We start from the raw sequence: 14,234 nt of genomic DNA, 5'->3' as shown, positions 1-14,234 counted from the left end.
AGAACTAGGGGGCATAAACTTAGAATAAGGGGCTGCTCTTTCAAAACTGAGATGAGGAGAAACTTCTTCACTCAGAGGGTGGTAGGTCTGTGGAATTTGCTGCCCCCCAGAGAGCTGTGGAAGCTACATCATTAAATAAATTTAAAACAGAAATAGACAGTTTCCTAGAAGTAAGGGGAATTAGGGGTTACGGGGAGCGGGTAGGAAATCGGACATGAGGCTAGGTTCGGATCGGTCATGGCCCTGTGGGTGGCGGAGCGGGCCCAGGGGCCTTGTAGCCTGGTCCTGCTCCTACTTCTTGTCTTCTAATTCTGTGTTAGATTTCAGGAGATGGTTCTATTCACAGGGATTAGTGGAGACCTCGGGAACAGGCTGCCAGCTAGGAGTCCTTCAAGAGTAAATTGGGCCTGTTCCTGGCTGGGGTGGAGATCACCTCTTACAGAAGGTAAGTACTGCAGGAAATACAGGGACAGAGTGATCTCCTGGACGAGTTTCGATCGCCTAGATGGGTCGGAGAAGAATTTCCCAGTTTTTTTTCTCCCAAATTGGCCATTGGGTTTTTTATCTGGTTTTTCGCCTTTCCCGGGAGATCACATGGGTTCGGGTGGGATGGAGAGTGAAAGTAGATTTGAGGTTAGGATCAGATCAGCCATGATCTTATTGAATGGCGGAGCGGGCTCGAGGGGCCGATTGGCCTACTCCTGCTCCTATTTCTTATCTCCAACAAGAGAGAGCCCAACCACCTCCCCATGACATTCAATGGCATTACCAATACCAAGTCCCCTACCATGGACATCCTGGGGTCACCATTGACCAGAAACTCAACTGGACCAGCCATATAAATGCCGAGGCTACTTGAGGAGGCAAGAGGGTAATTTGAGGCAAATGAGACATCCCCATTTCTCCAAAGGCTTTCCACCATTTATAAAGCACAAGTCAGGAGTGTGATACAATACTCTCCACTTGCCTGGATAGGTGCAGCTGCAACCACACTCAAGAAGTTTGATGCCATCTATGACAAAGCAGTCCACTTGATCGGCACCCCATCTGCTAGCTTAAACATCCAATCTCTCCACCACCAGTGTACCGCGGCTGCAGTGTGTACTGTCTACAGGATGCACTGCAGCAACCCACCATCCATGGCTTCTTTGGCAGCTCCTCCCAAACTCACGAGCTCCTCCACCTAAAAAGAAGAGGGTGCAGCTGCATGGGAATACCATTACCTGCAAGTTCCTCTCCAAGTCACACACCAGTCCTGACTTGGACATGTATCGCCGTTCCTTCATCATCGCTGGGTCAAACTCCTGCAACTCCCTGCCTAGCAGCACTGAGGAAGTACTTTCACAATATGGACTGCAGCAGTTCAAGAAAAGGCTCACCACCTTCTCAAGGACCACTAGAGATGAGCAATAAATACTGACCTTGCCAGCGACACCAACATCCTGAAAGAATGATTTTTTTTAAAAAGTCGTAAAGTCAATGGCCCATAATTTGCGGTCAGCTGTGAAGCGATGGTGCTCGCCGCTGACCTCAAAGAATGCTGCCCATAAAGATCTAGCGATCTCTGTGGTGTGAATTTCAGCTCTCTCAATGTTAGTTTGAATCTGCCGCTAAATCAAGCAAAGCTCCACTGTCCAACAACAGTGATGTCATCAAGCAGGCAATCACATTTAAGAAATCTCAGACAGCAAACTAGGAAGTAAAATGCACAAATTATAATTTATTTTTTATAAATTTTACAGAGAGCGAAATAAAGATTGGGACATACACATAGGATTAAGGTAGAAATTGAAATATCATAAACAACCTTTAAAAAAAAATTTAAAAGCCATGGGGGCGATTTTCCCAATGGAGGCGGGTTTTGGTTTGGGCGAGTTCCAAACTCGCCTCCACTGAGGTGGGAAAAAAATTGCGATTTTCCCCTAATTGGCCAGTTGATTTCAGAGGAGTGGGTTCCCTGGGCCAATTAGTGTTTTGGGACTGAAACTCGCCTCTGCTGACGTCACTTATCCAGCTTCATTTAAGGGCTGCTTGCTGCCTTGGCTCATTCCACTGGATTTTGGTCGATGCTGCACCACCTCCAAGCTGTTATCTCCTTCAAGAATGGCCAACTCCAAGGCAAGGGCCTCCCCGAGGCTCTCAGATGAGGCACTGGGAATGTTGGTTGAGGGGGAGAGCGCCAGCAGGGAGGGGCTCTTCCCCTCATCTGGGAGGAAGAGGCCTTCCAAAGAAACCAAGGCTGTGTGGGCACAGCTGGCAAGGGATATCACCTCCAGATCGGTGTGCAGCAGAACATGGTAGCAGTGCCGTAAAAGGTTCAATGACCTTGTAAGATCAGGCAAAGTGAGTATACCTTCAGCTTGACCCTCCTTCTGCTCCCCTTCTCCTCTCATCACCAGCGCTCTGCATTGTCAACCTCCTCCTCCACATCCCACTTTACCCTTACAACCCTTGCACCATTCACCATCTATGAACCCAATCGCTTGACTATTCCACTATGCTGCCCTCACACTCCCTTTCAATGTTCTGCAATGACAATGACTGACAACGCACAGGGAGGGCCCGTGGACATAGAACCTCACTCCATCTTTGTCTCCTTCTAAGCATCTATGCACTGGACTCTCTACACTCACTCCATCATTCTCACTCCAACTCCACTTGTCTCCCTCACTGCAAGAAAAGAGAGCCCACAATAGAAGGGAAAGGGCGAAGACAGGAGGCGGGCCACCTTCCCTAGCCATTCTCACCCAGACTGAAGAGGCGGCCCTGGACATCGCCAGCACAGAGGTGGAGGTGGAGGTGGGGGACAGACAGACTGGCGAGGCAGAGCAAGCTGGTGACAGAATAGTTTTGCCTCTCTCTCATTTACACTGCTTGAGTGACTGAAATGGCTGCTGGTGTACATTATTAGAATGCCACTAGAGCATCTGCACTATTACATCCACATGCCACAATTCTGTCAAATGTCTAACCCATGCCTTTACTCCCCCACAGGACCATCCACAGAGCGCCCCCCACCACCCCTCCACTGTCCAGGAGGAAGAGGTTGAGCAGCAAGACTCCTCAGGGGAACCTGCAAGATGTGAGGACGCAGCGTCAGCAGAATTAAGCGCACCTAGCACCAGCGCAGATACGCACACCTCGGTGGGACCTTCGGGACATAGGGTAGTGTTGTCACCGTGTGTATCACGTCTCACAGGTGAGCATCAGCAGGTGGTGGAGACAGGGACAGCAGTGGAGAGTCCTCAGCGGAGAGCGCAGGACTCTCCTAGCTCTGCTCCGCTGCATGTGGACCCTGTGCCTCTGGGTCCATCCAGAAGGAGAGCGATGCTGGAACTCCAGGAGCAGGTGCAGGACTCTCTGACAGATCTTGTCTCCAGGGTCACTGCGAGTGTGGAGAGGATGCAGGAGTCCAACTCTAACCTGAGCAGTGCCGTTGGGGAGGCAATGGCACATATACTCAGCACCACGGAAAGGATGGCAACCTCCGTGGAAAGGCTGGCTCCGGCCATGGAGGCAATATGTCGCCAGAATGAAGGAAACATGGTGATTGTTCAGAATAGACTGACATCTCTGGAGGAGCAATGGGCAGTTACTGAACAGAGAAACCAGAGCTTCACGGAAGTTCTTTTAAGTTGGACTGCCAGTGCAGAGACGGGTCCCCACGGCCCCCCTGATGTGCAGCAAGGTGCTCTCAAGCCACTTGCAAGCGCTGAGGTGGACCTGACCCATGAGAGGGAAGTTGGTGGCAGACAACAAGGAAGTGGGGGCTCCTCTCCAAGCGCTCACACTTCCATGCCACGGCGTAGCCCTCGGTCAGAGCCCCACTAGAGTCCGCACCCAACGGAGATGGGCGTCTCAGCCCCTGCACTGCCGCAGGACCAGCAGACGTTATGGTGAGCCCTCACAGGCTCGGAAACCCAGAGGACGCCCACCAAAGGTGTCGAAGCAGGAGCAGCATCAAAGTAAGCAAGGGGCCTCCACTTCTGCTGAAGCCACAGGGGGAGCACCATGTAGGAGCATGCGTAAGAGAAAAATAAAGCACCATTAGTCACAGGGGTAGCCACTTGGGTGAATGCTTGTGTGTATTGACAAAATGCCATCCGTGTTTGAAAGTATAAAAATGATTTGATGGCAAACTGTTGGCATGATGGCATCTGTTACTTCGCCTTAGGCAGCTCCACATTGCGGACTCCGCGACACTTGCATGGTCAGGTTGGTGGCCAGAGTGAAAGGAGGCCAGAGAGTCATGTCCAATGTCCATCATGTCTTAAGATGGAACCAAGGACATGTGCCACAATGGGCAACCTATGCAAATCTGGCCAGGATAAGTGCATGCCTTGCATCACGGGCAGCCATGTGCTCGCGTGCTGCTGTTGCTGCTAGTCGATAGGCCGGCGCTTGGTCCTCCTCCTCCTGCTCTTCCTCCTCATCTAAGGAGGCCATGAACTGAGCCACTTGCTCATCAGGAAGCTGCAAGCCATGATGCTGTGCCATGTTGTGCAGTGTACAGCAGACCACGACCATTCTGGAGACCCGGCTGCTGAATACTGCAGGGCTCCACCTTATCTGTCAAGGCATCGGAATCACAACTTCAACAAGCCAATGGTTTGCTTGATGATGGACCTGGTCGAAATGTGGCTGGCATTGTAGCGCTCCTCAGCCTTGTTAGCTGGCCTCCTGAACGGCGTCATTAGCCACTTCTTCAGGGGGTAGCCCTCGTCACCAAGGAACCATCCGTTAAGTTGGTTTGGCAGATTGAAGAGCGGAGGAATACTAGAGTTCCGCAGGATGAAAGAGTCATGGCAACTACCACAGAACTTGGTGCAAACATGCAAAATCTCCTTCTTGTGGTTACACACCAGCTGTACGTTAAGGGAGTGGAAGCCCTTGCGGTTGACAAAGATAGCTGGGTTGTGATGGGGTGCCCTAAGGGCCACGTGTGCAGTCTATGCCTGCCTGCCATATTTGCAAAGCCAACTGAACGCGCGGTTACACTTCCTTCATCTCTTGAGAAGTGGATGTAATTGTAAGCCTTTGCGAAAAGGATATCGGTAACCTGCATGATGCAACTGTGGGCAGCCGACTGGGAGATGCTGCTGATGTCTCTGGAAGGAGGCTGAGGCAAAAAAGTTGAGTGCGGTGGTGACTTTGACAGCCGCTGGTAAGGGGTGTCCACCCGCTCCTCTGGGCTCCAGCAGTGCGCAGATCTCTCGAACAACCTCACGCGAAAGTCTCAGCCTCCTTTGGCACTGCTGCTCAGTCATGTTGAGGTAGTTCATCCTGTCTGTAAACCCTGAGAGGGGGGTCTCTCCTGCGGCGAGGTGCTTTGATACGCTGGCGCCTTCTGCCCTGTGCAGCATCAGGTGGGTGAGCAGGAGGGTGGCACTTCTGCTGCTGTTGCTGCTGAGCTGCCTGGTTCTGCTGCTGCCGTGGCTGCTCCTCATCCAAATCTGAGCTCCATGGTGAAAGGAAATAAATGGTTCCCATGCTGCTGGCAGATACCTCCATTGGGGAAGCGCTCAGTTCAAGTGGGGACAGGGTCTTCCAAGGAGGTCCCACAGTTGAGAAATAGAAGCTGCAGCATCTCCGACTTCGGTAGGTCTACTAAAAGTGCTGAAAGACCTTTTGAACAAAAGTTCTGCCACCTGCAACTGATCCCTGATGAAAGCTCCGTTTTAATGGTGCAGCTGCAGCAGTGAGGAGGCCATCCACTTGTCAACCCGCCAGGTTTAGCTGGCGTGATTTAGAAGGGTCGTGGAACACGCTGAAAATGTGGCAAAATAACGAGGACCTGTCAAAATAGAATTATAGAGGCCCTTAACTATTTAAGGGTCTTAAGTACCTCTCTGGACAGCTGGAGGCGGGACCAAATCGCACCCATTAAAACCGCCTCCGGCAAATTTGCGCGGAAGCGGGTTCTGAAACTGCACTCAGTTTTTGCCATTTTGCCAACTGTCCCGACTCCAAACCCACCTCCTCGGGGCTGGGAAAATCGCCCCCCCCATGTAATTCTTAACATATTAATGGAAAAATTTGACATTTCACAAATATAAAATTAGTTTTTCAGGGCCAGAACAGTTGTTCAGCAGTCACTATGGTGTTAAGAACCCAATTACACCTCTTTCAACAAGGCTTAACTTTTTTCGGGGGGTGGAGGGGGAAGTTTAACAGCATACTGCATCATAATTATTGCTGAACAACCAACATTCTGGCTCTGAAAAACTAATTTTTATATATGTGGAGTGTCAAATTTTTGCACTATGATAAAAATTACATGGTTTTGAACATAATGGGCTGGATTTTAATTCAGGGGCAGGCTGGGGTTGTGTAATCCGCATTTCGTGTTATCCAACTGAATCTAAATCGATGCGGGAGATTGATGCGATTGTAACTTAATTGGCCAATTGAGTTCCAACGTGTGGGAACCCATGGCCAATGAGTTTTTCCAGTCTGAAAGTCGCCTCCGATGACGTCATCATTGCTGCTGCATTTAAGGTCTGCCAAAGACTTGCTTCTTCTGCAGACTGCCAACCTTTTGGTCTTTCATGCTACAGGGACCTGGAGGAAGAATGGCTAGCCAGAGAGGGCTGCTCCAAGGTTTGATGACGTTGCCTTGCAGGCTTTAGTTGAGGGAGCAAGAGCACATAAAGAGGTGCTCTTCACTTCTGCAGGGAGCAAGAAGCCTCCCCAGCAGACCAAGGCTGTGTGGGTCCAGGTGGCAGAGGAGGTCAACTCATTATCAGTAACCCACAGAACCTGGCTTCAATGCAGGAAGAGATTTCATGACCTTCTGCGCACTAGAAAAATGAGTATGAAGTTCCCATCACCCTCAATCTGATCCCCATTGCCTTTCCTCACCAGCACTCAGCTTTAGCAATCTCTTCCTCCACATCCCACTTGACACTGACATCCATGCACCCTTACCCATTCCCTCTCTCTCTTTGGTCACATTCACCTAACTATTCGACTATGCAGCCCTCACACTCCCTATCACTGTGATGCTATGAAAACAACTGACAACACACAGGGAGGGCCCTTGGTCTTGCCACTTCACTCCATCTTCTAAGTATCTATGCTATGGAATCTCTACACTCGCTCCTTCATTCTCACTCAACCTCCACTTGTCTCCCTCATTGCAGGAAAAGAGAGCTCACAATAAGCGAGAAAGAGCGAGGACAGGAGGAGGGCCACCCTCAGTAACCCCTAGGAGGTGGTGGTCCTGGAGATCGTGGGAGTGGAGGAAGATGCGCAAGTCGGGGACGGACAGAGGGGTGCATCACAGCAAGCTGGTGACAGAATAGTTTTCCATCTCTCTCATTGACATTGCAAGAGTTGCTGATAATGATTCTGAAGCTCTAACAGATGGACTAATGATCATCTGCAATATGCAACGTGCATGTAACCTTGGCATCACATCTCTGACTCTTTCCTTTACTCCCCCACAGGACCATCGCAAGCACCCGTCCCCACTAGCCAGGAGGAACAGCATGAGCCTCAAGACTCCTCAGAGGAAGCTGCAACCTCTGAGGGTGCAGAGTCAGCAGAATTCAGCGCACCCAGCACCAGCGCACTCACACCTCGGTGGGACCTTCAGGACATAGAGTAGTGTTGTCACCTGGTGTATCACAGCTCACAAGTGAGCATCAGCAGATTGTGGAGACAGGGACAGCAGTGGAGAGTCCTAGTCGGAGGGCGCAGGATTCTGCCAGCTCGGCTCAGCTGCATGTCGACCCTCTGCCTCTGGGTCCATCCATAAGATCAACGGTGCTGGAACTCCAGGAACAGATGTAGGAGTCTCTGGCAGGTTTTGTCTCCAGGGTCACTGCGAGTGTGGAGCAAATGGAGGAGTCCATAGCGAACATGAGCAGAGCCTTTGTGCAGTCATTGGCGCATCACCATGGAAAGGATGGCAATCTCCATGGAGGTGATAAGTCGCCAGACTGCAGAAAACATGGTGAGTGTTCAGAATAGAATGACATGTAACCAATAAATAGTGTTTAGTAACATGACTCGTGGTCTGGCTTCTTCCTTGATAATTTGGCAAGAAAAAGAGTTAATTCACTCACTCAACAGCTTGAAGGTTGTCTAATCAAGGGTTAGTAAATTAAATTAATTTTGATCTGGACTGGTTAGTGTAAGATGGTTCAGCGAACTGAGTCAAGCATCATTCATCCCTAGACCTCCACTAGGGGGTAAATTCCAGACAAACTGTGGTGGTAAATTCCCAGACGGTTTCTTACTAAACAGTTAAAGGAGGGAATTAAGGACATGTCTGGTTCCTCGGCATATATTTGTCAGGATACTAAAGCTAAGGTTTCTATCAGTCTGTAGGCCGCTGGTTAAAACTTTTGTACAGTAAGCCACAAAAATGGTAGTTTTACCTGATGGAGTTTAAGGGACATTCGTATTCCAGGAACTACCACTTTCCGCAGCAACTCCATATCAGCAAATATCCACTCATCTCGAACAGAGGAAATTCGAAAATCTCCCTTGAATAGTGCATGGAGGCCATACAGGAAGGACTCTAGATTACTGAAAGGAAACACGTTAGACATCATCATCTGCCAAAATTAGCAAACTGTAAAAAAGCTCACCATCAATAAATCTCATTAAAAGTAAGATTGTACGTGGTGCAAAGCTTTGCAACACCAACATTCAATACCAAATAGTGACAGAACATGGACTCAATTCCTCCTTCCTGCTAAGCTCCTCATCACAGCTGCATTGTTGTGCAGAGCCCAAGAAAATCAGACAGTAATGATTTACAAATCCACTGCTGCTCTCTCATGCTTCTAGGAAGCTGTATCCCCTGCCTTCTCAGCTATGGAAAATGAGTGACCAATACTGGCTGGAGGGGGGTAGTGGGTGTTGAAAGAAGGGTAATACAAGGTGAGGATAAGAGCCAGATACTTGGGAATGCTTAGGTTTCAACAGTGAATGCTGATGATACAATTGAGGTAACTGACTGGGAGGAGTTCCAAAGTCTGGCGAGTATTAAAAAGGACATAAAAATAGAAAATGCTGGCAGTACAAAACAGGTCGAAAAGATAAAAGTCAAGTTAAAGTTTTGGAATGTACACCTTTTGTAGGTGTAGAGGCTCTCTCGCAATTCCGGGAATAATGTCTATATGGTGTTTTTCCTTTCGAGTCCAAGCAAACTCCTTGCAGATGATACTGACTGTCAATTTGATTATATAAACCATCCCTTCTCTTTTCAGATTTCAAAGATCTGCTGTGCATTTCTAGCAATTTCTGTTTTTATTTCACATTGCTGTTTTTTTACCTCGGGTGTTAAAAAGGAGATAAATGAACACAATCAGTTAGGTCAATTGATTAGGATGCAGACTGCAGGCATTCAACAGTGAAGGCGTGATTATGTGTAATACCAAGACCATGGACATATATGTAATAAGGTCCAGTTAACACCAACCTCAACAGCATTTTAGTGCACCCTTAGCTAGAAATAAGGTTATAGGACACAAACAGATATGTGCCTCTGTTGTCTTCCTTCAGGTAATCTTTGCACAGAATTTCCCCATGGAAGAGACGGTGCAGTAAGGCCTTGTTGTAAATTCTTATTTCCTTTATAGCAAAATCCCAACTCAAACTCCATTGCAATCACTAGAGGAACTCTAATCGCTAAGATGAGCCTATGATAAGCAGGAACCACTAGTGTGCATATATTTTAGCATGGTTTCCTGATTTTCCTTTTTTGTGAACTTCAATAAAAGTAATCGCACCTTTGTTTTATTTTTTAATCTTACCCCGCCTCCTGCTCCTTTTTTTTTTTATAGCCTGCGTCGCTACTTTTAGTGATTTGTGTATCTGTGCACCTAGACCCCTTTACTCCTCTACCCCATTTAGGCTCTTATTATCAGAGTAGTATGTGGTCTCCTTATTCTTCTGACCAAAATGCACCACCTCACACTTATCTATATTGAAATTAATTTGCCAATTACAAGCCCATTCTGCAAGTTTATTAATGTTCTCCTGTATTTTGTAGAATTATTCCTTTGTATTAAATACACCTCCAAATTTAGTGTTGTTGGCAAATTTTGAAATTGTTCTTCCGATTCCCAAGTCAAACAATTAATGTAAATTATGAAGATCAATGGTCCCAGTGCCAATCTCTGTGGAACACCATTTCCCACCATTTGCCAGACTGAGTAGCTACCCTTAACCCCTACTCTCTGTTTTCTGGCCAGCTTGCTATCCATTTACCTGTCGCCCCCAACTTCACTTGCTCTGACCTTAGATATAAGTCTACTAAGTGGTACCTTATCGAAGGCTTTTTGAAAATCCAAATATATTGCATCTACTGCATTACTTTTGTCCAGTCTTTCTGTTACTTCTTCAAAGAATTCAATAAGGTTGATCAAACACAACCTTCCCTTTTGAAATCCGTGCTGACCACTCGATTATAGTTTTGTTTTCTAGATGTTTTTCTATTCCATCTTTGATTAAAGATTCCATTATCTTTCCTACCACTGACTTTAAGCTAACTGGTCTATAGTCCCCTGGACTTGTTCTATCTCCCTTTGTAAATATAGGAATAACCTTAGTTATCACTATTCCCTTTTCTATATATATTATATATGTAATAGTGCCTCTGCTATCTCTTCTCTAACTTCTTTTAATTTCTGAAATCTGTTAAATTGATCACATTACTGTCTTTGACTCCTAATTACTGTACCACATTTGGAAGCAAGCCGAGGAATAGGTAATAAATGTTATAACCCTGCTGGCTGGTAAAGCTCATCAATTATTTACTGTATGACACCTGTGCCTTAGGTCTCCAGTAGCTTGAGTACCAACCACTTGCATTCAGATGGAGTCTTAAAATCCCAATTACAGAAGAATGCATTTGGTTAGCATAATTCCAGCATTAGTGTACAATCTACCATCCCTCGATTTATCAAAGTGAGTGAGTACCTGGACATGTGATGGGAAGCTGTCCCGAGAGCTCTCCTCCCTAGCACACTGAGCCCATAGCACAGAATCACCAATGCAGAGTCTCTGTCTGAAGATAGAGGCTGAAAAATTAAAAAAATACCATCAGGATATGCATCATATAAATTCACAGCCCCAGTCAGCAAGTTATTTCTGTCACCATAGAGCTTTTTAAATTATCAGAAAACTAACATGAGGTGAAAAGATAAAAAGAATTACCCTTCAGTCTCACAACAGGAAGTCCTATTATTGAGATTCATCCTGGTGGAACATGCAAATAAGTGAGACTCCCCCATGAGGTTATTAAAGGCCAATTTTTTTTTGAAAATTGTGCATAATAATATTGCATGTATTGTACTGTGTTTATGTATTGTCTAATATTCCACTGCTCATCTACATACGTACATCTATTATATATATATATATATATATAAATAGAGATAAAGCTTTGAACCTTCTCCTCCCAATTTCTTCTTCTACTTTTTAATTTACAATCTGTTACTTTTAGCGCCTTTCTGCAACTTCCACTGAAATATCCCTTAATCTTAGATGAAATAATACCCATCATAAAGACTTTATGAAAAATATACTGGTTTTCTAATTTCCCTGCTGGTCACATAATCTGGCCAATGGACTGCTGCATGCTGCAATCAGCACTCAGTGATCAACCAATTCAAGGTGTACTATTACAGTGCAGGCTAGGTCAGTAGGCTGCATCCAATGCACCACAAACTACTCTAGCTAGAAACCTGCTTAAAATGTTGAAAATTATCTAATGAGTGTAGCTGAGTTCAAACAGCCACTGGGTGTGCAACTCAAACCTGGGTCTTCTGAAAGGGACTATAATACTCAAGCAACAGAGTCAACAGGTTAGTCACTTTATAACATTTCTAACTATACATAATGTATTAAAATATTGTACACACTTCTGGCAACTGAAAATGTTTTTCTAGTTAACTATGAATAATAATACACAAAGAAAGTATTATCTGAATATAAGGATATTTTGTACTCAATGGTCCTAGCAATACAACCAAAGACCTATAGCCACCTCAAACTTTGTACACTTCTCTGATATGGTTGGTGTACACAATGGCTTACCCAGTGCATCATACACATGCAGGGATTGACTAGACATATAGGCTGGAGAATCATGTGAGATGTGAGCTTTTGGCCAGCGAATGCTGAACATAGAATTATAGAATCACACAGCACAGATGGAGGCCATTTAGCCAGCGAGTCTGCGTGGCTCTTTTGAAGGGCAATCCAGTTAGTCCCACTCCCCCGCTCCCTTCCCATATCTCTGCCCATATCTCTGTAACATTTTCTCCTTCAAGTATTTATCCAATTCCCTTTTGAAAGCTACTATTGAATCCGTTTCCAGCACCCTCTCAGGCAGGTGCTGTTTCTAATACCTTTTCTCTTCGAGAAGCACAGTACTGGATCCAGTTGAGGTAAACCCCACAGAAACTATCTCTTGATACTCCGGCCAGCCTGTGATCATAGTCCTCGTCGATGTTTGGATTAAAGGTGGGATCCACGTCCACGTAGTTATGGCTAGTACATGCTCGAAGCCCATCCTGCATGGTTTCATTAGCAAGCCACTCCTCCAGCTTGGGAGAACTTGTTACATAGAATAAGATACTCTGGGTGTGAACATGAAGACAGAGGATGAAGCCACCAAAATTACACAAGGTAACCTTTCCCGCAAAACAGCATCCGATTAAACTAGATTACATTAACATTGGTCATTCCTGACACCATCCAATACAGCATCATACTGGCCGTGGGATCACCTTCACTGTATAAAGCCTCAGCAATATCTTTTTGCTGGTTCAGACTGATAAACTAGCTTTATTTTAAGTTATTTTCTCCCCTTGTCTCTCATGTAGCACTTGTTGTGCTATGCACCAACCTGATCCGACCTGCACCCAGGTCTCTGCCAAGGCTGCTCTGCAAGTGTCAGCAGCAAGTGGGTGACTGCGGCCTGGGATGGACTGTCTCTCAGAGGGAAGTGCTTGGCCTCTGCTTGGTGCTTCCTCACAGTAGCACAGCTGAAATTATGAACTCAGCAAGTGGAGGGCCGGGTGACTCGACACACATCCTGCTGCTCGGCAGAGATGCATGTTGACACTGCATTGCCAAGATTTTATTGTTCTGCCCCCAAGAACTAAAAAGTAAAAGTAAATGGAGGTTTACAATGTTTCCACCTCCTGACACAATTTCACTGTAGATTACGTCTTTTCACATCGTTTTTATTCTATTTTACTGTATATTTTCTTGTGAACTCAAATGCAAACATACCAAGAAAATCAGTACACTAGGAAAGTATTTCCATGATTGTTTGCACTTTCATTTGAGTGCATATGGGAATTCGTCAATGTAAGGTTGTTATAATATTTATAAACTCACTATTTACTCTCATTGCTTATCCATCCTGTTTTTTTTCTTACTATTTTATTGGGTAAATTATTTTTGTGGTCAATAGGAAAGAAATTTCAACACTTTCCCACCTGTATCACCCAGCGTAAGCATCAAGCACTCCCGGGTCCAATACAGCTTGGCCAAATGCAGATTAAAACTCCCACTACTCTGTCTAAATAATCTGCCTTAACCCCAAACTCAGGAGAGCAATCCATACGGTGTGATAGTAGCATTACTTCTTTTAACCACAACAGCCATCCTTTGACCTCTCTGATTGAGACTGTCAATGTATTGCAAATTTACGTCAAGAGTTCAGGCACTTTTGTGCTGTGGGTTGATGGCCCGAAGGGAGTTGGGCGAGACTACCCGAATTTATTGGTATAGGATCCTTAAACAAAGCAGAGACAAGAGATAGCTCATCTGTACAAATTGGATTTCAACTAAGCTCTCGCAGGTGAAAGGGTAGTGTGCTTACCCACTGTGCTTACCCTGTGCTCTCCTCTCTTCTTGTTGCTTTCTGTTTTTATTTTCTTTCTGCTACAAAGCCTCAATAGGGAAATGCTTCCTAGCCCCTTCTATATTGCCAGGCATCCTAATCTCTTTCCTGAGGCTAGATCTCCAACTTTTCCCTCTCCACCATACCCAGCTCATTTCTGAGAAGGAGACAATCAAAGCTAATTAAAGTTTACAACAAACTCTCATCACCTTATCACTGTAGCAAGTGATTAGTTAAACCGGTCACCTGAAGTGCTTTGTACCACCATCCTGCATCTGTGACTTGCTCTGTTTTACCAAGTCCCTCCTACTCCCATGCAAGGCAGAGTTTGGTTAACACTGTGAGAGGGAGTATGACATAG

At 46.0% G+C, this 14,234-nt stretch overlaps 1 protein-coding gene across 5 annotated transcripts in view; it reads right to left on the bottom strand.

The window, feature by feature from the left end:
- Window positions 1–14,234, bottom strand: part of pcnx1 (pecanex 1) — a 372,844-nt gene that overhangs the window by 58,077 nt on the left and 300,533 nt on the right. For all 5 annotated transcript variants that reach the window (XM_086003620.1, XM_086003621.1, XM_086003623.1 and 2 more), the window contains 3 exons: window positions 12,369–12,599; window positions 10,936–11,036; window positions 8,385–8,535 (listed from right to left, as the gene is read on the bottom strand). In XM_086003620.1, coding sequence (XP_085859746.1) covers window positions 8,385–8,535; window positions 10,936–11,036; window positions 12,369–12,599 — 483 coding nt within the window. The remainder of the gene's footprint in view (window positions 1–8,384; window positions 8,536–10,935; window positions 11,037–12,368; window positions 12,600–14,234) is intronic.

This window comes from Somniosus microcephalus, chromosome 12 (assembly GCF_052327205.1).
Source record: "Somniosus microcephalus isolate GS21.2 chromosome 12, FLI_Smic_1.0, whole genome shotgun sequence".
Lineage (NCBI taxonomy): Eukaryota > Metazoa > Chordata > Chondrichthyes > Squaliformes > Somniosidae > Somniosus > Somniosus microcephalus.
This window is presented reverse-complemented; position numbering and strand designations above follow the sequence as displayed.